The sequence below is a fragment of the Notothenia rossii genome (genome assembly GCF_949606895.1).
Source record: "Notothenia rossii genome assembly, chromosome: 12".
In the NCBI taxonomy this organism is placed as follows: domain Eukaryota; kingdom Metazoa; phylum Chordata; class Actinopteri; order Perciformes; family Nototheniidae; genus Notothenia; species Notothenia rossii.
The window spans coordinates 20,127,243-20,153,261 of NC_136911.1; the positions used below are offsets into that span (position 1 = coordinate 20,127,243).

Sequence of the window (26,019 nt, forward strand, 5' to 3'; positions counted from 1 at the left end):
ATCAATCAATCAATGTTTATTTATATAGCCCAATATCACAAATGTTACATTAGTCTCAGTGGACTTCACAGTTTGTACAGAATATCAGTATGAAAATACGACACCTTCTGTCCTTAGATCCTCTGTCCTTAGACCCTCTGTCCTTAGACCCTCACATCGTACGAGGAAACACTTCCAGAGAAAACCCACAGTTTAAAGGGGAACATGGGAGAAACCTCAGGGAGAGCAACAGAGGAGGGATCCCTCTCCCAGGACGGACAGATGTGCAATAGATGCCGTGTGTAAATTGAAAAGATAATACATTTACAACATACTGTAGGTAGACCAAATGTTTGGAAAGACCAAATGTTTGGAAATGCATGTGTCTACTGTATAATAATAAGATGAACCCACGAGGACGTCAGCAATCTTTCAGTTGTTTGTGACATCAGTTAATGTCTAATGTTGTTGAGAGCCACATACATCCACCTCTATTGATGTGGCAAGTCTATCCTTTTTAGGAGGGAAACAATCAACAGCAGAACTACGCAGGAACATAGTGAGGCAGATTGAAGTTACCACCAGTGGATCCTCTTGCTAACAAATGGCTCTCCTGGGCTGTTATTTATCCTATAGTGGAGCACAACTTTAGCAGAGGCTGTTACGCCGGTGATGAAACACACGTGCTCTGTCTTTCACTCTCTCTCCTCGCGCCTCCCTCTTCCTCCCCGGAGAAATGTGTTTACCTCGGCAGTCACCTGCCACTGCGGGAGCTAGAATGAGATTCAGTAGCCTTTTGTCCCAATCAGCTTTTCCTATCAGGCTAAATGCTCTCTGGAGAGGGGGCTTATTACATGACACGATCCTCAGAGTAGATAAATGGTCCTCCATGTCACAAGCCGGACCCCACTCACGGGGGGGGAGTAGGTGCAGACAAGGAGACAGACAGCTTGGGGCCCAAAAGATGAGAGGAGCCCACAGCTTTACTGACGTTTTAATCAAAAACAGTTAGCGCCGAATCAGTCTGTTTGCAGGCAGAGATGCAGGGAGGCCTTTCAAATGGTGCCTTTTGAAAATATGCAAGGATTGAAATGCAGACCTTGCTGACATATAATTTACCTGCTGTCAGTCTGAATGGGCCTGTCTTATCCTGAGTGCTCGCTGTTGTCCCTTCCCTTCACACCTGCTGCCACCTGTTTCAGCCTCAGCCGGTTGTTCAATAGTGGAATGAGTTTGTGCTTAGGGTGAGTCTATAGTTAGTGGTAGCTTAATTAGTTTAGTGAGTTGTCATGCTATAGACAGACTTGTCAGCAGTGTCATACTCCGAGGAAAGCGGATCTCATTTGTCTTTGTGAGAACAGAGGAAACGTTTGTAAATGTCGTGGTTATTATGTGGATTTGAGATTTTTTTTTTGAATGCCCCACACACTTCTACTGCAGGATTATTAGCACGGGAGAAGTTAATCTTAAAAATATGGATTATCAGAGTCGTATGTTCCAAAACGCCTGTAGTGAATATGTCCTAACATTGCAGACGGATATGTTGCCTTGTCAAGTGTCAGCGTTAAACACCGTCAAATTAAGGAGAATCAACTATTTGACCTCCATACATTGCTATCTTTAAAATGACTAATAAAGTTGTCCTTAAATGTTTGACTGCATATAATAACCTCTTACAAACCAATACACTGCCTTAATTATAACCTTAGCATTGTAACATAATTTAAAATGCAGGATTATTGCATTCATGTTTCCCCGAGGATGATGGGCATGTGTGTATAGTTCATATCCAGTGTATGTTTTTAGTGTATGCCGGATCCCAGTATGAAATATGTATCGTAACATCCCAGTGTTGACAGAGCAGAGTCCCCTTCTGCTGCTTATGGATGCTCCTTCAGTTTACCTCCGTCACATCTGATTTCTCCCGCGGGATCAAAATGTTTAGAGAATGTTATTCACCGTGAATCTCAAACATTAGCATTTCTGTTAAATTATTCATTTTGCACGCTTTATTGTTAGAATGCAGAGACCAATTTTCCACAATCAGAAACTACGCAAGCGATTGTTAAACACCCTCCACTGGGCTTTAAAGATGTTGTCACAGACTTTTCATCAAACACTAACGCGTGGTAGGCCTACCGATAATTTCATGCAGTTCGCTCTTAACATCTCGCTTTTAATGACGCTCTGGAAGAAAAAAAAAAACTAATCGTAAATTACAAAATGATAATGGGAGGAGGAAAAAGGAGAAAAGGCTTTGCTCCCCGACCGGTCATAAATTGATCATCTTAAACTCCGAGCTGCAGGTAGGCGGTGACAGCTGCTTAATTTGGTTTTGTCACCGGGGTGACTTAATCCTGTAGCGGGCCCCAGTGACGGCGGCCTCACAGACGGTTCAGAGACAGAACGGCACTCTGGTTGCCCGTTTACAGATGCAGCAATAGAAACCAAGGTCACTTTAATTAACTGCCAAATTACAATTTAAACGATAATACTAATCACTCACTTTTGCGGTAGTAAGGAGCTACTGGCTGTCATGTTAATCTAAGGCTGTGGGGGAAAATGGACGTATCCACCTCTGCCTCACAGTGGGGCCCGAATCCTCGCTGCTTTGTTTTCATTTGCTTTCCCACCTCTGTTCATTTTCCTTTCCCATTCAATCGCTCTTCTTCACTCTCTCTGAAGGATTTCAATTAGACTCCGCTGATGCCTTTGTGTCTGTATTCCCTCACTGGATAGACTTAAAGACCCCACTGCTGCAGCCTTTCACTGTTAAGTATCTGCATTAGAAGTGAATGGGACGCTTAAATCCACAGAGACTTCCAAAATGCATTGTTTATGGTTTCAATTAAATATATAAAGTGTACATCGCATGCCAAAACAGACCATTTCCACACATAAAACAACAGGAAATATGCTAAAATTATCACCTTTTGCTTTCAGGCAAAGCTTAAAGTTGTCATTATGAATGTGGTTATGTTTTAAAGAGACCCTATTACTCTTTTTGTGGTTTTACCCTGCCCCTTATTGTTTTTTTTCCAAGTAAATGGACTGCAAAGGCGGAACATATTCCCATCACTACGTAACAATCGTGCTTCTATTGGCTAGCGCTCCAACACATTGTACGTGATAGGCTAAGGGGCGGGACATCTCTAAGCGGTTGACCAATCACAACAGAGCCAGCCAGCTAACCAATTAGAGCAGACTGGGCTCTGGTTTCAGACAGAGGGTGAAAAGAGGCACAGGCAGTATGAGGCAAATCAAAAGCTTTTTGAACATTAAAGCATGGAGACATGTCACAGTATAGAAGGTTGTTTTTTTCCATTAAAATACAGTTCATTTTATATACAAGTTCGGTACGGCGCTGAGCACGAGAATGTCTCCTTTAGGGATAATGTTTAGTCATTGTGTCCATAAAATATCAGATACAAAGTTAATAATGCCTCGCACAAGTTCACATACTTAACTGTAACAGAAATAACAAACATTAGTCACACTTAAGGGCTGGATTCAATATGCTTAATTGTTTCAGATTAATGAACAGACACTTGACTAAACGAGTTACTGATGATAATGCTGGTGTCATTCTTTACTCTCCATGACTTTGGACTCTTTGTTTTGTGGTGGCCTCGCTGTAGAGAGGTAAGCTCCAGACCATGGGATATTTATTCCAGCCAACCTCCAACCCATTACAGTTACTGCCCATCTGCCACTGCTGCCACTCGGAGCCCTCCTAAAGGTTACTCATTTACATATGGGGGGGGGGGGGCAGCGTCCAGTGATAACAGAGCTTCAATCAATCAGCGCTTCATGATTAGTCCCATGTAAAATCCCAGCAGTTGGTTAAAACTGTGCCTGCTTGCCTCGGTGCCACTTTCCAAATGAGGTCCTGGAATGTCTCGACAACTAACTGGAAACAACTGAATAGAAATAAAATCATAATTTCCCAGATAAATTATGACTGGGTGCCTGAAATTGATTTATTATTGTGATCGTTAGCCATATGGCACAAGCTGCTTCCCCCCTCCTAACATTCAAAAAAATGTGCGATTACAGGGCTAGGTCAGCGCAACCTTTCCCATCGCACACATGAATCTCAGTGTTATCCGAAGGGAAGGACGACAAAGAAAATAACATGTATTCCAGTGTTGGAATGAGTGTTAAGATGAAGAGGACAACATTGGGATGTTTTATTATATTCAATGAAATCTAAAGAGTTAAAGATTTCTATATTTCCATTTCTAAGCACGTTCAAACTCCACAACAATCTCTAACCATTGCATGCTTCTTTTAATTGGATATGCAAAGGTTTAGCTATGCAGATGCCTATTCAAACATTAAGTAGATACAGAGAAACAACCAAAACATGATTTGAATCTTCAGCTGCTAAGTGCTCCTCTGTGTTCATAAGGTAGTCGCTAACTTCGTTTGGTTTCCCTTTGGTGAGGAGCAGGTAGTGTACAGTGGGGTTTTTAGTGTTACTTTTCTTAACCTAGAATTAAACAGACAACCATCACGTTGTTCCTTTTCTCACTAGGGGATAAAGCACAACCTTACATGATACTTAATGAACTCATCTTTTGATTTTGTTCCCCAGTCTGTCATCTTCTCAGTAATCTGCCCTCTTGAGTCCTAACCCATCCTTCTTATGGCACAAGCAATTATACCACAAGTAAAAGCTTTGTGACAAAAACTGTATTTTGTAATTATTTGCTTGTGGCCTGCCACCATTTACATGATCATCTGTGTTTTCTAATAATTGCCTGGTTCATCCCATTGGCTCAGGGCCATGTTGTATTAGATTGTAATCTCCAACACTGTTCCCTGACACAAAGTTGATGTGTCACTGTGATTGGCGTGGAGGAGATGACATGACAGAGCTGGTTTTGGGGTACTGACAGATAGTTGGCAGGTTAAGGCTCCCCTGTTGGGTGCTGCGCTGCCTCAGGACACTCACCTGTCAACTCAGGTGAAGGCTCGTCATCTCTGATGACTGGGAGCAGCAGAGTGGATATAATGGGATGAGCAGACTGACACAGACGTAGTGCAGGACTCCCTTTGTCTGCGGGCAAACGAGTAGACCTCGTTTAATTTAAATGTGGCGCAATGCTACATAACAAGTATACAGTAAAGAGTTTTAGCAGTGTGGGTGCTGGCATTGATATCCTGAGAAAAGCATTGATCTGAGTTTAGTCTAAAGTGTTTAGAGTGTGCCGATCACTTTATAGTAACATCTACTGAATAACTCATACTTATAGAATAAGTTCCATTGATTTAAAAGAAGTCACATTTATGATAGCATAATGATAACTGTTGTTGAAATGCGGTTATACGTCTGGTTAAGTGATCATTTAAAAAAGTTATGTCTTTGGTCATTTTCTGTCTCTTAAAAGTTGGACATTTGCTGCTATTTTTAATTGTATTAAACACACAAAGTCTTACTAACTCATATTAGGATAATTTGTCAGAACACGTCCACTAAGGACCCAGCTTTGTCGCACATTACAAGAGGATGATGTCTTCATAGTGCATTGTGTAAACATCCTAAAGAATTGTGTGTTTGACCGTATAAATGCCATCAGATCTTTGGGAGTTGGGGTCCGGGGGCTTCTGAGTTTGTCACTGTTGCCATTTTTTGTTGAGTTTCCTCAAAAGACCGTCCTGCCAAGCACAGAGACAGCATGTGTCCATCAAAGTCAGGCTGATGGGAGGCGTGAGGGCTGAGGCCTGCTGGGAGATTGAAGGCTGGGACTGACTCATGCAGAAGTTCAGGAATCAGCATGTCACACTCAGCACGGCACACTGTGCATCATCACCGAGGCTGTGGAGAAACTTCTGGAGCACATTCAAAGACAATATGCAACTATAGGAAATGCAGGCAGGACACATATAAGAGTAAAGGACAGGTTTTTTGTTGTCTCTAATTTCAATTTTATTATAACAAAAATGATGGTGTTGTTAGACATAAGGCAGAACAATTATTCAAAATAGTAAAAAATGACAAACTAAATATTATATCGTGTGATGCGATATGATAATGCTTGTCCGTTTACTAAAACAGACATACAGCCTTGAATATGCTTTACTGTACGTATCACAGAGAATATTTGATGGGAAATCATGTCTTGTTGAAAAGTTACATTTGATTACAATAACATTATTCACTTTTTTTGGTGACAAGGTTAGATTTTGATACAAAAAAGAAACGTTCTATGTTATGGGTCGACCAGACTATAAGTTCGATTTTGTGAATTTAACCTGTTACTTAAGTTTTTGAGATGACAACAATTATACAAAACCACACACACACACACACACACACACACACACACACACACACACACACACACACACACACACACACACACACACACACACACACACACACACACACCAGCTGGTGCTCACCTGTCTACCTTTTCTTCAGTAGCAGGTCTCTGTATCTGTATCTGTCAAATCATGGGCTCAGTCCCAGAGGCCCCGGGCTCCCATCAGTACGGCCTGTCAGTTATCAGGTCCGATCTGTATTCATAACGTCTGTCAAAGCATTCCCTCTGTCCTCCCAGCTCCTCTGAGCAGCAGCAGCGCTCCGTAACATGAATGTAATCTCTATGACTCGCTCAGATTATGCAGCTTTGGGACACAGAAATATACCATTAGAGTCTCACTGCTAGAAGCGCTGTCAGGCAACCTCTGAGGTCCTGAGTCACCTAAACACAGACCCCCTCATCTGATTCATTCAATTTATAAAATGATGGATTGGTTCCCTCTGAGGGAAGGTAGAGCTTGTAATGTAATATTGGTAGAGGAATCCAATGTGTGCTTTGCCAATATTCAAAGAAATGTGACCTTTGTAATCAATAACAGAAGACATTTAATGTTATTTACTGGTACTCAAGGACCTTTTTTTAAGCGTTTTGTCTTAACAGCTCCTTGTATATATGCAGTAGGCACTAAATATAGAGTTAATCAAAGGTTATTGTGTTGTAATTGCAGCAGAGTCCCCGGATCCCTTTGTGGGAAGCTTTTTTTCATCTTCAGATCCACTATGTTGCATTGTAAATAGAAATGTGTTTTGTTGAGATATTAGTGTGCTTTTCTAAGGTCAGCAGCGTGGAGCATTTACACCTTACAACAGGATGCTTTCTTCCCACATGGTGAAATGCACGTGAAGGTGCTGCCCACATATTACCTTTTCCCTGTGAGGGACGGATTTAATCAGTGTGCAGTCAGGAAAACCACCCGGTAATTAATGAGACGTCCATGAGAGATCAGCATTAAACACGTTAAAGCCTTGCAGATTCCCTCAAAACAAAATAGCGATCAACAGTGATCGCCTCAAGGATGTACTGAGTATTTATTTGTTGTTTTATCTAGCACGTTGTTTTTTTACCCAACTGGGGCTATCTTAATTCTCTAAATGACTTTTTAAGTAGTGCCTCTGCTCCGCATGACCCCAGTGAGTGACGGGCTATTCTAATCCTTTTTTCACCAGGGGAAGCAGCCTTCATCGCAGCCTCTGGTCAGTTTGTTTTTACCCCAGCCGGCAACATACGGCATTTAACACTCTCATAATTAAGTAGCTAGAGCCAAAGAGTTGTGCCCAATCTGAGGCGAAAGGCTGGCCCTGATTGACAGATGAGCAGAGGGATAGTGAAGATCATGCTAAGATTATTAACCGTCTTTTTACACAAAAACATTTCAACAACAGCTGTGCACAGACCTCAAACTAAGAAGAATTAAGCAGAGACAGCTCCGAGTAAAGTAATATTTGGTGTGCTATGAGGTCGTAGGACAGCAGAATTCATGTATTTGACGGAGATAAACACTCAAACAATAATTACATGCAGTATTTGGGAGAGTTGACAGCGTCCCTGCTTGCTGTTTATCCTGGTCTTTTCTAGCCAACTGAGTGAGGGATACTCTGCCTGTTTCCCCACCCAGACCCTCTGTCCCATCTGCTCACAGAAAGGCACAACATTTGTCAAAGTAGACTGGATAATGGCTTTGGCATCCTTGTTATAATCTCAGCATAATCTTCATTTGTCCACTTTTGGCACCGGGACACTTCTGCGTTTGGGAAAATCGGTCAGGACTTTAAGTGTCCTCGTTTCGTTTTCATTAGCTCAAATCTAGGCATGAAAGCTCATTTTGTTTCAATTTCAAACGTGATCGTTCTTTGATTTTCAGACGCACACCGAGGGCATAGGAGGCTTGGAGCAAATAAAACACCCTAAATTAAAACGATTTTTAGAAACAACCGTTTTTATTGTGCTTAATATATCGAGGTCGATTGTCTCTTATACATTTTAGGCATCTAATATAAAACCAAGAAAAAGGCATTAGGCATTTTCTATCGACATGTATAGACTTTTTGCACTACTTTTCATTTTGTATTTTATGTTGCATTGTGGGAGGAGCTCAGGTCAGAGGAATTTCATTGCCACTTCTACACTGTCGCTTTGTGCATATGACAAAAACACCTTTGAATCTTGAATTGAATTAGAATAGAATCAGATTCCCTTGTCACTAGATTAATGTAATAACAGTCAACAAGCTTCTTATTGTAAATTGTTTTTACTGTATGTACAGCACTTTGGCTCGACCAAAAATCGTTTTAAAAATGCGCTATATAAATAAAACTTGATTTTATAAAAAAGAAATCCTGCTTTCAGTGAAATGTGCAGTAAGTAAAAGAGATATTAAACAGACTTAATTCTCAACTTGATGCGTGTGAAACAATCGAGGGGCAAACTTGGTATTGTGTCTCTCTTTCTCCATTAAGGCTGTGGCTCTCGGTTGAATACTGCTCCCCCTGTATGTGGGTCACACACACCGTTCCCAGCTGTGCAGCCCAGTCAGCTGTGCCTTTCGCCATGCCCGCCAACATCTGCTCCACAAAAACAATATCCAGCTTTTAGCACTCAAATGGAGGTTACACCATATGCCAGCAAGCCACTTAGTTTCTGCCAGGGGAGCTGGGGCCTGGCCGCACTCGACGAGGTAACAATGAAGGAGAGCGGCCCTGCGATGTGAAGGAGAGCTCATCTCCTTCTTTCATTTCTATTCATTCTGTATTTTCTTTACCTGTAGCTCTCATTCTTCCTTCTTACTTCATTTTAATGTATTTCATCTTCTCCTTGTATTTCATTTGCGTGTAAAACCCTCTCTTCTCTTGTACTGTTTCCTCTGCGCCTCTCCACTCAGGCCATCAGTGTGTGCCAGTGTGCATCTGCTCAAGGTGCTCTGGCAGCATCACCTTTTGAATATTAATGCACCACCCAAACAACAGTTTCCCTGCAAGGTCTACCATAAGGTCTGTGTCTGCTTGCTACTCTAATGTTTAATGATTTGTTGTAACACTAGTTATCATTTAGTGTACTTTGCATGTGAAGCTGGAGGTCACATTTTACCAGACTCTAAAAATACTTGCAGTTCTTTTTTAACTTCTTATTTTAGATGTGGAACTAATTGCATGAGAAGAAATGTAGCCATTTAAGACCAATTAAGAGTGCAGGTCTGGGTAGAAAAGGCTAAAGTGCTGCTCACTATGCTGAGAGGTGATAATGGATTTTTAATTAAATATGGGAACCAAAGGTCCCAAAATGGAGCTTACAGCTAACCAAGCAGTAGCCATTTGGTGACTGTACTGACAAGGTCCATTATTGTCCCTCTGGCCTCCAGTCTCTTCACTTCCTGCTTCCTCTGTGTGGCACAGCACCGCGCGTGTGTGTGTGTGTGTGTGTGTCCACTGGAAAACAAGCTGTATTTAACCAGACACAATGTAAGATACATGATTTCAAAGGTGTTGCTTTGTCAACAGTGACTTGTAATTCAATTCATATCACAGCTGGTGATTCATTTACCATCACGTCATAATATCTATCTGTTAAAGCAAACAAAATGCTGATGTTTTCACACTCGCACTTGAACATATTTTGTACATATTGTGGCAGTGATTATCGTATTCATCGCATGCTAGCGCTTGTCCTTGCTCAGTGTTGGGGGGTGGGGGAGAGGAGGAGGAGCCACGCGCTGGGGGGTGGATCCACCGAGAAGCTTGGGACGGCAGGTCGGGGCTGCCTTCTGCAGGTCACGGTTTCACTCGTGGGTATTAATTTGTGTGTGTGTGTGTGTGTGTGTGTGTGTGTGTGTGTGTGTGTGTGTGTGTGTGTGTGTGTGTGTGTGTGTGTGTGTGTGTGTGTGTGTGTGTGTGTGTGTGTGTGTGTGTGTGTGTGTGTGTGTGTGTGTGTGTGTGTGTGTGTGTGTGTGTGTGTGTGTGGGGGGGGGGGGGGGGGGGGGGGGGGGGGGGGGGTGAGAAATCACCTTGACAGGACCTGTACTGTATATCATACTCGCAGCTGAAGCCATTCATGAATGCTGATTAGAGTCTGCTGGGGGTTTAATTACTTTCTGCTTAGATGCTGTTGCTATTTGTGGTTTGAATCTCACAGGAGAGGTTTGTAGTCTTTCAAAAGATGGAAAATCATTTATTTGGATGGAAACCACTTTGTGTCTCATCTAGTTGTGCTTACAATTTTAAAAGCCACCGAACCAAAAGACTTTTCTGGCAACAAGAACATATTTTTGCCGTTCAAAGATAACATACTGTGACTTATTTACCAAGTTGTTTATACCCACCTCTTGCTTGTATTTATTCAATCCGATTGCTATTTTTTATTCCCCCCAAATTCACACTTTTTTCACATTTATTTGATGGAATCAGATCCGTCTCAGAGTCACTGCTCGTGTCGTAGAAATGCCAGCGCTTTTGGCAACGGTGGCAGATTTCTGTCGGTGTCTATCTTTGAACACCTCCCACATCGTGTTCTGAGGAAGTGATTCCTATCTGCTGCCAAAGGGGTGCAGTCCAACTACAAATGGCACTGAATAGGGGGCTGGAGCGGGATGGGGAGGGGTCTCTCATCCACTGTCATAAACCAATCTTTGAGACATTTTTGTTTTAAGAATATAACAACTTTGAGGAGTAGGTTGTCTGCACTTCCCTGGACAGTCAGAGGAGGGCAGTGCTTATGTGGAAACAGAGCACAAGCTGTCAGGGTAATATCTGCTTCATACTACTTGTGTGTGTGTGTATGCAAAGGTGCAGTGTGTGTCCTTGTTTACATTCTGTGAGTCGTGTGTGTCCCTCACAGGTCAATAAGGATGTGTGGTCTGCTATTAGCCACTGTGTAACATGCTGTTGGGTGTCTCTATTGTACTATACATTACAGTAAGTAACACGGACAAACTAGCACAGAAATTATGCTAATGGTGACAGTGATTATGTTAATTTGTCTTTACCAGTCCGGCGCAATGATGCTGAGCCTACATGATTATTAATAGGATCACAACATGTTAGATCACATGATGGTTAAGATATGCTTGCAGTCTTTATATGAACTACTGTGACAGATAAAAAGCCCAAATCAGGAATACTCATTTCATAATGTATTTCAATATGACGATGTAACATTCCCAAATGTATTCAAAATTGCCTTCAAATGTTGCAAACTTAAACATCTTGGTTAAGATATTTTTAAGAGGTTTAAGCAAACTTGACCTCTGATTTAATGATTACTTTTAGATGTTCACTTTCATGATGGTGCTACTTATTTATTTCCATTAATTTCTACTTTATTTGAACTCTATCTTAACCTTTGATCTGCTCTGTTGCTTTGCTATAACATTTGAAATGTCCCCGCGGTGGAACGAATAAACGAGTTCTGATTCTGAAATGACATATTTACATGCTGTCACATTTTAAAGTAAGAGTTAAGAGGCTTTCATCTCTCCTCCAGCTGTGACTTCTCTCAGAGACGACTTCTAAGGCCGTTGCATGACTGCTCGGATCCAGAGTGAGACCTCAACAAATGTGTTCAGCCACTAACCACATCTGGGTGTGATGCATCATGAAGACCTGTCAGAAAACTTTGATCCTGATCAGTGTGAAAAGTGTAGACAAGGATGTAATATTGAACGTCCAGATGGTTTCCAAGCAGAGACAGACGTGCCATGGCTTGGCGTTATCTTTAATTCATATCTGCTCAGACGCTCTCGCTGCGTTGTTAGGGCCTGTCTGTGAGCGCTGGGAGATGTGCAACTCATTTAATATGGGGGAACAAACAAAGTTTAGTCAGCGTCACTTTGCCTGGCACTCCAGCTAATGTGTGCGAGCAGTATTGTGTATGATACAGTGCAACATGGTGAATGCTTTCCCTCACAATTGGAAATGACTTTTTTGTGGTGTGTTGCCAAGAGCTTGATGATGATGCTCAGAAGCCCAGTATGGTTCACGCCTCACTGCTTCAAAGCAACCGCTAAGCTCCTTAATGATAGGACATGCATCATTACTATGGTTGACTTAGTCTCATATACCTATATACGTCTTGTTTCATACTTTCTTATTAATACATTATCAAATATGAACATTTATTTTGAATCTCCTCCTGAAATGCATATCAACAGCAGTTTCCAGACCCTATATTGTGTAACTCTAAACTTAAGGACTGAGAGCTATACGTGCGAGCGACAGAAGAGCAAAGTGCATTCTTTCTCTGGGACGCGGTGCACCATATGGGTCTGAGAGAACAGAGGTGATAAAAGATTCAGAGGCTTGGACACACTCATCTGCTATCGATGATGGTGCAGATGTTCCTGTATGTGTGTGGCGCTTTTGATTGACATCGTGTGAGAGTCCCAACAACGAAACAGCGCGCTTTAGCACGTAGATGCATGCGTGCAACTGCATGAACAAATGCATTCCAGTTGCATGTAATACATCTCATAATGAAGTTATAAGTAGTCAAATATTTTGACTTGTTTCCAGTGAGGTATACAGTTGAATGCCAATATTGATCAGATGTTGAGATGATGAACTTTCCCTCCTTGGAGGATAGTTGGCGTTCAATATTCAATGCATCTGCTTTTCAGAAAGCAACTGACAAATGTATGTTAATGTGTTGGCAGGAGTTAAAAAGTGAAATGAGGCAGCCCATCTTCTCAGATCAGTCATGTGTCACAAAGCCAGAGCCCCGGCGCTCTCCTCTCTCCTCCATGGGGCTGGGATGACCTCAATAATTAAGTGACAATTTTAAAATGCATTTCTAATTTTCTACCAGACTGAAAAGCTTTATTATGGAATAGCTGACAAAAAAAACCTCCCCTTGAATGGGGGTGACTCCTGGGCTTCCACTAAACTGGTCATGAATGCACAAACCATCTGTTTTTCTGGCCGTTTGTCAGTGTGAGCGTGGCGGAGGCAGCTGTCGGAGTGGCCCCGGTTTGAATGATGGAGCACACAACCTTTGTTTCGCTCGCCGGTGGCTTTGTGAGCTCTGGCTCGTCCCGCTCATGGCCGCCCAGCGCCGGAGTAAGGCGGGAGATGGTTTCTGTTGTCGGCCCACCAGTCACCACCAAGTCGCCAGATAGTCAGAGAAGCGAGAGATGGACTTGGAGAGAGATTTAGGAAATTACATGAACATAGAGAATGAATGAGAGGTGAAGGAAAAATGAGGGAATGGACAGAAGGGGATGTGGAGGGGAAGAGAAGGGAAGGTGTGCGGCTGGTGAGCGCATTGTGTTGGTGAATGAGGATCTGGGGCATTGTGTGCCGGCCAATCTGTAGCTCAGTGGGTGAGGTTGTCAGGAGCCGGAGCCAAGGATGAGGGCCAGAGGGCCAGGAGAGGAAGGTGAGAGCAGGCAGCAGGTCTGAGGAGAGAGGAGGCAGCAGGTCTGAGGAGAGAGGAGGCATGGAACAAGAGCAGATATAAGAAACAAAGGAGTAAAGATATGTTGATTTTTCAGGTTCCCTCGCAATCTGGAGACATTTTTGAGTCTGATTCAATTCCTGTGATCAGAAAATAAACTGAAAACAATGTGTTGTTGTTGTTGTTGTTGTTGTTGGGCCTGTATTCAAAGAGGGCCTCCAGGTTATTACCCATTTAAAACATGACCAGCACTGCATACTGGACAGTATTTTCTTTCTTATAATGCCTAGTGTACTCCTGCTTCCTTTATCCTTTGTCTTATTCATTAAGGTGATTCCCTCAGACCCCCCCCTCCCCCCCCCCCCCGCCTGTGACCTGATGGGATTTCACTTTATTAACATACTGACTGTTGTCCCCTATGTGGGTCCCACTGGCCGGCGTGACCTAATTGCATACATTTGCCTGCCTGATGCACTTGACCGGAACAGAAAGGCTGTGATTTTTAGGATGCGGGGTCAACCCGTGTTGGGGGGGGGGGCGGGTAGTTAGAGGGTGTGCAGTGTGTGTGTCTTATATCACCTGACACTAGGCCGACATATGTCAACAATATAAACACATTATCATAAAGGTTGATTGTAGAAGTCGTTAAGCCGCATGGCAGTTCTTGAAGATATTCTTGGGAAACTTGAAGACATTATCAAAGACCAAGCGACTGACAGAAGTTGCCGGACGGCTCCTAAGAGTTTGTGGTTTTTACAGCTGAATGGGAGAGGGGCTGAAAGGGTCTGCTCTTTGTGCCACAACGCAGAGCTTATTTCACATGATTTGCTGTTTGGTCACACACTTATTGTGTCTACGAAAGTGCTGGGAATGGTTTAATGAAGTGGCAAAACATAATCCTTTTGGTCCACAGTTTATTATTATTTTATAGAACTCGGTAAGATCAGTACCAACAGATGGTCACTAAGAAGATAAAGACGTTTTTGTATTTTATTTTATGGGTTTTAACCCTTTTTTTGCAAGCTGTATCAGATTTGAGAAAATCCCTCAGCGTTGGAATTCCTTCACTGTTAAGCCTTTTTACTTGTGTGTGTAGAAATATATTTAATACCATATTCTTTTACTGCCCCGATTGCCCCTCATTCCCTTGTTATGGTCTGGTGATGAGGGCTGAGGGCTGGTGGAGCTTATGGTGGTAAAGCAAAGCTTAGCAGGAAGCAGTTGTGTTCTCTCACACGGGAGCCTGAGCACGGCGTTTTTCTGTAGCCCGGGGGCAGGCAGGCACCCACTGCCAGGCCCCTCCCCATCTGTGTGTCACGAGTCACATCTCGTTAGGGATGACGGCTCTCTGATGTGGACAAATTGTCACTAAGGGGGGACCTGGAGACTGAGAGACGCAGCTTTGGATACTTCGAGGGGAGAAAGTGTAGGGGGAAATGTGTGTGTTCAGAGGAGGCCCCCAGAGACATTAGAGGGGTAATTCTTCTGTCTGTGAGGTGGGGAGTATCTCTGGGGGTAATCCTCTGTGGACTCATGTGTAGCTGCTTGGATGGGTGCGCATAGCAGCCAGGAGGTCTGGTAAGGAACTTCTGTTGAGAAACCATCATGATTATGGGTCTCTGACCATTGCAGAAATGTTGAAAATCAGTGTGACATCCCCCTTTTTATGTACTGGGCCCACTCCAGCAAACTTAAGTAACCCCCTTTTCCCTTTCAAAAACCATCCTTGGATTGCATCAGGTGCAGATTCGCAGCTCAATTGTGTGGATAGAAACCTCCAATAGACTGCCAAGCACTCATTCATGATCTCACACTTTTGTCTCTTCACCTCAAAGGCCCACAATAGGCCGTGTGGTGACAGAATGGCCCCCTCTTTTAATGGTTAACGGGCCAAGAGAGGCCAAGCATCAACACCAGGCTTTGAGAGGGAGGCTGGAGAAGCATATGGAGCTCTAAATAAAATTCAGATCAAGCACAATGATAGCCGAGGTTTGCTTTGTGTTGGGAGGACATGGTGAAAAAAGGGGGTGGAGTGGAAAGTTAGATCCCCATAATAAGAAGGTGGAGGATGAATGTATGGCTCTGTAATGCGGCATGCTTTAGAGTCTAGAGGAACAGCTTTATTGTGAGGAACACACTCTTCAAACTCTGCCTTTTATATCTCTTCAACGGTTGGCTCATCATCTGCCCAAAATCCGTCTTCTAATCAATGACGCTGACAGTTGACAGATTTTCCAGGCTTGCGGTCTTTGTTGGAGGTTGATGACCTGAAAAGGCTCGGGTGGTAGGGCAATGACTAAGATGTTTAAAGCTAATAAATAAACCCTCTTAAAGCTGATGTGTGTGTGTTGCAGTGGAAGTGGTGTGGGTGGGTGGGTGGGGGGGGAGGATTATTCTCTTTTTCTTTTTTCCACCCTCTTTTTTTCACACTTGCAGAATCTGCGGCCTTTGAAGGACTTGTGAAGCCGAAGGCGTCCCGTTGCTCAATCAAACAGATTAAGTCAGTCAGACAAGCAGCGATCTGTCCCATTCAATAAAGTTACTTTTGTCATGCTGGATCTCAGAGGGCCTCATACATGCATAACACCAGGCATGGACATGTCACTGTTGTATCACACTGTTACCAGGCTTTCACTGGCTTTAGGTTTGGGGATAGTGTACATTTCAAATCAGGTTCTGTTCTTGTGGTTAGGGTCTGGCCAAGCCAATAGGAACCAGCTCTGGATCTACTGCAGGAAAAAAGACCCAAGGCAGTTTTCTTGTCAGAGATTATTTTATTATTTTAACAAGAAATTATAGAACAGCAAAATATATTTTCTTCTTGTTTTAATATTATTTTAAAATATTTTTTATTATTATTTAATCATTAAGTGTAACAAAGGTTGAATTGTAAATATATATTTTTGTTTTGAGAATCATTTTGGTATCGACTGTCAAAAATGGTGATAATAAATTATATATATATAAAAAAATGTGGTTTAAGATAAATAGAAAGTATGTTTCCTAAGTGATTATATGAACACATTTCAGACTGGTAACCCACACCAAAAGTAAACTGAATATTGAAACCTTGTAATACTTCTCGATCCCCTCATTTGTGAAAAGGTGAGAATGTAGTATTCCTAAAGCACGGTAACGAGGACATCTGTTTTCATATGGTCCTTGACACGTAGCACCAGAAATTTGATGTCATCCTGTCCAAACTGATGCACGACTGGCAACCAGAATGGCATCCTGTGATTGGTTCTGACAGCCAGTGACAGCTCTGGAGGTGAGGAGGGGGCATGACAAAGGGCAGGCAGGGGGATTAGGGGGAGCGTCGTCAGGCTATAGGTCCGTGCTTCTGTCTGTCTGCCTGTCTTTTTCTTGCTCGACCCCCTCATAACCTCCATACCCCGCTCCCATCAACACCCACCCTCATTATCAGACCAATCAGAGCCCTAGATTGGTTTAAATGATACACCCTGGCTGCCTTTTCTTTCCTATTTAATGTGTTTTTTAACAAGGGAGCATGGTATGTTTAGAGGCAGATGCAATTGTCGGTTACCAGGGATGCTGGTTATTGTGCCATTCTCTGTTGTTTATGGCTAGTACTGTATGCAGATCTGATTCAAAGATGGCCACCTGCCATTATGAAAATGAGGCGCTGCTTTTGCACACAGCTTAGCATTATGGGAGCCAGCACAGCCTCCTTGACATTGAGTGTACAACAGATTTTTGGCGGTGATATCCTTCTATCATTTTGTCCTCTCGCAGACATGAAAGGGAATCATTTATTTAATAGAAGTGGTATTTATTCGAGTATTTAATGAAAGAAAGGACCCCGTTTAACACACTGACCTCTTATCGTTGGGCTTGATGACCACATCAGTGGTTTGTGTCTGTGTTGGGCTCACAAGGCAAATTGGATGGCTGTTTTCTCCTCATGTGGCCAGTCTCCAGTGTGACCTTGCATTAGTGCATATGCTCACAGCAGGGTCACTGGTTGAGGGCATGATCTGTCAGCCTTTGTTTATGAAAGGCAGACAGCACAAGCCTGTAAGATAACATATTTCATGCAATTAGTGCTCTGCTGTACTGCATTACAATGTCTCTGCAGTGACAGTAAACAACATGGATTAAAGTGCAATGGCTTTATGTTTTCATCCATTTCTTAATGGAAGTCATTTTGTTCTGCTTGACTTCTGATGATAATCTAGTGGACATTCATTACCCACCACCAAATGTACAGAACCGACCAAACATGAGATGGTGAAACAAGTTACAACTACATTTCCTATTATTGCTGCAATTTCCTGTACTGATTTCTTGATTTCTTGAGGTTTTGGCTCTCCATCAATCAGCAAGTCACATAAAAGAACATCTTTGAATGTGTGGTTTTGTCCGACATATTCAGATATTTATTTTTTCTATCGTATATGGCGAAGAAAACCAGGAAATGTCCACATTTAATAAGATACAAAAAGACAATATGCTTAAGAAATTAGACAACTGATAATCCGGGCACTTTAATATTCTTCCAGCTCAACAACAAAGCATGTTCTTTTAAACAATACATTTTTCTTGACATTAAATCCAATCAAATCAAGTTTTATTTATATAGCACCTTTAAAAGCGATTTTTGGTCGAGCCAAAGTGCTGTACATGTAATAAAAACACATTACTACAATTACTAACATTAAATATTATTCTTTAAGAAAAAGCCTACTCTTCCACATCAAATGTCCACAAACTTAAATATAAGGTCCACAAAAGCTCAGGATGTCATGATTGTATACAACAATCCCCTAAAAGATCATTGGGAAGTGTTGGATTTTTGTGAAGGAACAATAAACAAGGATGTTTCCTATGGAGATGTATTCAGGCCGGCTGTGCATACTTCCTGGATGGGTTTGATGTTCACATTATTAAGATGGCTTGGATATGATAGAGATAGCTTGACAGAGTGTGTCAGTCGGAGTCGGCCGGCGCTCTGACGCCTGGCGCCCTCTGACAGTCGCTCTGTAAGGCTTGGTAACCAGCCTTTTTCCTGGGAGGTGTTTACTGTCACTGTGCGTTGCGGCTGCCTGGCAGCACTATTTCTCCAGGCTGTCAATCTCCACAGACACTAACCTGCCATGTTAGATTTGACCTCCACAGGGGAGATTACTGTCTTCAAGCTTCCGAGGCATCCTTCATTTTTTTTCTCTGCTTCTCTGTAGGGATACCTGGGAGATGCATGCAATATTTACAACACTCAGATTAGGTCTAAATAACCGAAAATAGAATTAATCCGGGAAAATAATGAACAAAACACACCAGAATGAGCAGAATTGTATTTCAGTGTCGGGGAAGCAAATCAACACTTTTCCACTACTACTTCTGATGTATTCTTAATGGAATGTATTTAAATATCCCCAAATATGATATGCAGGACTGTGAACAAGCACAGCGTATTCTTGTTTCCGCAGAGCAGAACGAGTTTGGCTGCGAGTTTGATGCAGTATGTGTGTGGGAGGCCTCACAAATGCCTGTTAATTAATGGTGTTACATGATAACTGTTGCAGCACAAGCAGTACACGTTCCAGACTGAATTAGCTTTTACTAGATAGTATTTTGGGATGTTATCTTTTTTTGTAGATTCACATTTTTAGTTCTGTGTATTACATTGAGATTTCTGCTAAAAACTAACTCTGAAAAAATAACAGATTTTATCAAGCATTATGACTATATTGGACTTTATCACTTTCATCTTACTCGTCTTGACTGATGGGCCTTGAAGACAGATATACTGAACAAACTAGTGTTCATTTATCTCTGAGTCAGAAGTGAGTCCAATACTGAAGGCTGTGTTCAAACCCCCCGCCCCCCCTCCGTTATATTATCTCATTCATGCACAATGAGCTTGTAGCTAGTGATTCATGTGGTATGCATTACAACAGACGTGGTCTATGGGAGCTCTCCGTTCAATCACCATTCAATTGAATTTGTTTTCGGTTTCTTTTCACAAACTTTTTTAAAAATCTGTAGTCAGAAGATTAAATATTTGAATGTTGAATATCCTAATACGCTTTTTCATAGTGTCTTGTATTAATAAAGCTGTCTAGGAGGCGCTGGTTTGGCCCGTAATGATGTTGTTTGAGATGGGCCATCACACGTAAATTTACAGCGTTCTCCGTTCTTATCATAAATTGAGCGGTGCACTAAGAACGGGGGGTTATACACTCACATAAAACCTGCCGTTATGGCCTGTTCTCTGTTTAGCCTTTGATAGAAACGTGGTGTTGCTTCCTGGTGTATTTTCTGACCATGAAAATTATAATATGGAACAAAGATTAGAATGAAATTATCGTGTCCAGGAGGCATTTACCCGCTGTGCTGAGGCACACTACTGGCTTAGCGGAGGGGGGGGGGGAACCCTGGTCCCAAAGAATAATGATAATACATTAGGCTGTGAGCGTGCTGGTATTATTGCTGTACATTATGTATGTTCCATGGATACTACCTCACACAGCCCAACCGCTGCTGACGGAAAGGTCATTACTCCCCGCACCGATGAACACTTATCAGGCCCCACTGCTGTTTATGGCCAGAATGAAGAGCACTTGTCAGTCAAGGTCACTGCTTTGTGTGTCCTCTTTAATAGTTCCTTCTTCACAGTTGTTGAACTTTGTATGCTAGCTCGGGCCCCCCCTCTAAGTGGTGAGGGAGACGGCTGCTTTAACGGGCAGATTCAGTCTTTTATGTTGTGTAGAGAATCGTGTGTTTGACCAGGGGAGACTACGGAGAGTGCACAGGACAAAATGGACAACTGTTCCTGTGTGAGTGAGTATTAGTGTGCCTCAAAGAGAATAGGAAACTGAGATAGGAAGTGATCTACGCAGCAAACAGGCTGCCTCTTTCTTGTTTCCATGTGTGTGTCTTGCTCTGTGTGTGAGAGTGTATGATAAGTTCTGGTGACAGGATCCTAAGAGCCTGATCTAACTGCAGGGCCAATGCTAATGCATGGCTGGTTGCGTTACACCAGCTAGTGCTGAAATGAAAAGTGGCCCGCAGTGCAGGGTTTGGCCCTGGGACAAAAACTGATTTTTGGTTGCCTTGGATTCTTTTAGCCCTAAGCCTGCAATGTTTGTCATCACTGCACAATCTCTGTATCTTGTAGCACTATACAGTAGGCCTGTGTGAAACAAAATCACACACTTGTTTATCCAGACTGCTTAGGTTAAAAAGGCTTGCCCCATGGTGACTGTCCATGTTGTTTTGTGTCATGCTCTGATCATGCTTTTACTTTCCTTATTGTTTCATTTGCAGTGCACACACTCTCGTCTCTAATTCTCCTTCGATGTATGTCATGAGAACATTCAAATTGAATTAGTCAGGTTAAGATGTTTACTGTCCCTACCCAATAGTAAAAGCACATTTTGGTTTTCTAAAAGATTGCAAGATCAATGGCAGGTTACCACTGTGTTGCACCATGCAGGCAGCACTGCCGGCAGTAGACTCTGTCACATGAGGTTCACATGGACTTAGAGAAGCAAGATCTCAAAATGACTGATTCTTTGTCTCAAAAGTCTCCCTTCAACTTCACCCTCTGTCACAGCCTTATTTTGACTCCGCTGTCATAAATCCAAACGGTTGATGGCTGACAAGGTGCTTTTCATTGTCATCATTTCTCCTGTAAGTCATCCAACATCATTTACTCACCTTCCCAGCCCGTTTCCCCAGAAAGAAACCCCACCACAGTCCGACTCTCAGCTGTAAAAATGAACAGTTCCTTTTCCTCCGCTTTGATGCAATGCTGACAGGAGTCACTTTGATATACTTGGGAGTATGAAATTTCAATCCGTCCTGTTTTTTTTTTTTCCTTCCTCCCGAGGCTCTGTCTTTGCAGACATTGGGAGCTGTCATTTCGCGACACCCTGTGACGTGGGTGACGCTCAGCCGATATGACAGGTGCTGGACAGCAGACGCACTGCTAGGCGAGCGGGCAATATTTATTCAGGTAAAGAACAGAAATGTGTAAATGAAAAATATCTCTAGATTTAACACAATCGATTTATGGAAAAAAATGTAAATCTCCACAAAAAATCTCACAATCGTACGCCTCCCGATCATCTTCTAAAAAAGAAAACATGTAAACATATCATCAGTAATTGCTTGTGTTGGATTGTGCAAATTAATTAACTTTAGATGTTATTTGGTAATAATAATAATATTTAACATAGCCATATCGGACCAATACGTTTTATCTTGTGTTAATTTCGTGTTAATATTAATATGAAGGTTTTTTTGCTCCTTATCTTAACATTTAATTCTCCCAACTTGCCATCAAAAGGTCTTGAAACAACCTGTGCATACGAAACAAGTTATTATTAGTAGTATTAGTTGTAACTCTGGCACAACAATTTCCTTCGGGATAAATGTAGTCTTATCTTATTTAAAGAATTGTGTGGTTAACGACTGAACAACAGACAGACCGTCTTGTTAAGATGGAAGATTTGTTGCATTGCGTACCGGGATGTAGGCTTTGTGGTGCATTGTGGGAGCCCACGGGGTGTGTGTTCACAGTGTTTCCTGGATTAGACACCTTGGTATGGCCTGTGGAGAGATGTTCGTAGTCCGCTGTTCACACAATCTGCCCGCTACAGCTGAGCTGCCCTTTGCCAACAGGCCTGGAGACAGGACGGACTGATTTAGATCCACATGTCGCAGCTCTGAGATGGTGCTGCTCCCCATTTCATGTAGGATATTCTCACTTGTGTGTTTTCTAATGAATGTGTCATGAGAAGCACACATTGCTGAATGTTTACATATCAGCAAGTAATAAGTGAGCGTCATCTGTCCATCTGTGTGAGGCCGAGCACTGTGCACCAAAGTCAGAAAAAAAGCTTGATGTTTCTGAAGTTGCCACATTAAACATGTCCGTCAGTCTGCATATCTGCATTTGCTTTTATTTAGTGTTAATATTTACTGCGTTGTATGTCTGATCAATTTGTCGTGTATCGGTTACAGGATAACCTGGCACTTCTGTCTGTAATAGCACAGTTCACAGCTTACAAGGCCTATTGTTCCAGCACACACACACACACACACACACGCACACACACACACTCAAACATGTTGACATGCTCATCTGTCACTAGGAAAAGCGCCACAGGCTGTGGCCTTGGCACAAAGACATTCTCTGAGCTGAGTGAAGATGCTTGGAGCCAAGATGCACCCAGTCAAAATGTTAAGAATTTCCGATGCCAGAATAGACAAGCGCAGGCGATGATTTGAGGAGAAATGATGTTGAAGCAACACTGCAGATGTACAATGATGCTTTAGCTGTTTCTGACAACTACAGGAAGGCGTTGGTTATGTTATTTGAAAGGAAAACAAGAACTAATTAAAGATGAAATGCTTCAAGTTGCATATATATCTTTCTACGAAGCTGTTAGAGCACAACAATGTATCTCAAATGTTTTAATTCCCTCAATGCCTACCCACAACATGCTGCCCCAAAAATTAAATCTACAGCAATGCACAGCTAATGAAACGCCATGCGTGCAGGGTGTGGTCAAGAAGGATTGTTTACTCCTAAGCAGGAGCTGTAAGTAGGCATTATTATCATTATTTTGCATCTGCATTCGTTCAAGAAACAGCTGTTGAATTGTGAGCGAGATTTAAAGTGGCAGGGCCTGGAGTTGTTCTTGTTCATTCGGCTAACTTAGCTCTGACATGATGGCTTCTGGCAGAGTTTTGTGCTGAACTCAACATCTGTGACAACCGTCAGCACCACTGACCAGTCCTCCCTCCCTCCCTCCCTCCCTCCCTCCCTCTGTCTCTTCTGTGTTTACATATTTATCATCGCCTGTCCTCCATCTTTCCCTGCCTTCCAGGACTGCCCAGTTTGGGGGGTTAAGACCGACGCAGAAAAAAAGTGGGAAAAAATGGAAACCTTTGATGCCACTAGATCAGTTTCTTCTGCCAGTCCCTGTCTCCATCACTGCCACGTCAGCTGGTCCCAAGGTTGGGAAGTCGTCCAAACATCTGGCCCCTCCACCACGTCCTCTAAGGTCAGTGGGTAGCATCTGTTGATAGACCCCGCCACCTTCAGTGTCTCTGACAACGAGGATCACGCTGAGAAAACCAGACGAATGCTTTGATCATCCAAATGTTGACAAGATGTACATCTGATGTTAGTTCCCCTGCCACAGTCAATACGATAGCTCATGGTTGAGATAGAAGTTGCCTATATAATACAAAAACATCCTAATCATGATGAAATTTAAAATCCCCTATTGCGTAAATAGCGTTATAAAAAAAATAATGTCTTTAATATTATCAATATCATAGCTTCCCTTTTGTCTGTTGCTGCACTGGATGACATGTTCCTTCATTACGATGAACACACTGTAGTTTATTTTTATCTCACTCTGTCCTGCTGTTGTTAATGCTCACTCGTGCACAAGATATCTGTTTAATGTGTTTAGACAATGCAAAAAAATGTCCCCTTCAACTCCACTTTTTCCTCCTGCTTGATTAACGTTAGCTTAAATCAGAATTACAATACTTCAGTTATCCCGAGGGAAATTGGGTTTTTGTGAGAGTTTCATAATAATAATAAGATAAAATACAATTAATAATTCAATTAAAATAAGTACAATTAAATCAAAAAAAAATTTAAATACACTTTAAAATATATATATTTATTCACAGTATTTATCACATAAGAAGTTATAAATACTTTCCTCTTTGCCGCCCCTGCTCGGACCATGCCTTTCCTCAATCTTTAATTTAAGCTATACGTTTGTACAATTTTGTAACCACTAAATATCTTCTTTTTTTTTACTTATTTGAATACCGTTCAGTTTGTTCTCATAATCCAGATGTTAGGGCTATCTCCAGTGTTCCCAGATGTTCACGTTATCTCCCCCAATATGTTGATTAACTCTCTGTAAACTAGTTAAAAAGGTCTATCGAGAGAGAGGCTGGTCAGAATTGATGTGGCAACCCACCCGTGCAGTCAGAACCTCTGGCTGCTGTGACTTGTGATGTGAAATTCTCCGGCCGATACTCGCAATAAACCACCAGTGTTTGACATCAAAGCTCCAACTCTCCTCCGAGTCCTGACTCTCCATTGCTGCAGAAGTTTCCCTTACACGTGGTTTATCCCAACAACAACAGAAGATCGAGGTGAAGCAGGTTTTGTTCGCCCGATGGTTTGGTAGCACCTGTCCCTTTGTATCTGCTCGCGCTGAAGTTTGAGCAGCCGGCGCTGTGATGTCAGGGCTCTTATGGGTCAGGACAGGAATTATTGAACAGAGGGTGGCTGACAGAGGGAGCTGGCACTGGGAGCAAACAGATGTTGCAATCTTAAAGAAATACCCAACCTCTGAATTAAATATGAAGAGCGGGGGCAGCAAGAAGTGGTGACTTTGTATCTGCTTAATGGCCAATCGTTTTGCTTTGTCGCTAGTTAAAGCACCCCTGATTGGTCACTTGCTGTCGTGATGAGAGCCAGGTGGAATAGTTTTAAAGTTTCAGAAGAAAGGCTTGACAGATGAGACCAGAACACTTTTTAAAAAGTAATAGAGAGAAGACAGCTGTTTGGAACATAGTGTGGATCCATTATTCAGGAGCAGTGGGTCTCCGGACGCAGCATGTTATGTCAAAGTGTTTTAAAGCATTTACGCCACAGCAGCTCAGTCAGGAAATCTGTAAAAAAGAGAGGAATCTGACAGAATGTCCTCAGAACATTGTTTTACCACAAGTGTTTTGTTTCCCAGTCATTTTTACACAGCTTCTCACTCGCAAGGAATCTGTCTGAATATTTGATGGAACCGTTTCTGTCTTTGCTGAGAGGATGAGGCTCCACTGAGACAACTCAAGGTCCTCTCATCAAATGAATCATCCTTATTGTATCCCTAAGTCTAATTAGTTTTAAATTAAATACATATTAAGTGAAATAACGTAGTTGAACTTACCTATAATAACCCACACTTGTATCTTTAATTACAACTTTAGAAATGAAATCTTTACAAACATGTTATTGAATCTACATACCGTGTATTCTGTGTGCAACAGACCGTGACACCCGTACTGTGACGGTTCAGCAACAATTCACAATCTGTTACAGTCCTAATCGTGATATAGTAAATCCTTTGAGGAAAATCAACTGTAGATGGATCAAATAAGCAGTTTGATTTTTCATATCCAATGAATTGAATACATTTCAAATGATAAAACAATCACAATAATGCACATTTTATACTAGATTCCAGTTTTGCGCTTGATGATCTTATACAAAAAAAGACATGAAAAGGGATAGCTAGCACTGGGACAAAAAGAAACTGTTCAAATGTATGTA

The 26,019-nt window shown here is 42.2% G+C and overlaps 1 protein-coding gene across 1 annotated transcript in view; it reads left to right on the forward strand.

The window, feature by feature from the left end:
- The first annotated feature begins 21,596 nt into the window (after positions 1-21,596).
- LOC307026164 (uncharacterized protein) overlaps positions 21,597-26,019 on the forward strand; it is a 28,275-nt gene continuing 23,852 nt past the window's right edge. The window contains exons 1-2 of the mRNA XM_079661336.1: positions 21,597-21,669; positions 23,549-23,725. Of these exons, the coding sequence (XP_079517462.1) occupies positions 23,600-23,725 (126 nt within the window). The 5' untranslated portion in view covers positions 21,597-21,669; positions 23,549-23,599. The remainder of the gene's footprint in view (positions 21,670-23,548; positions 23,726-26,019) is intronic.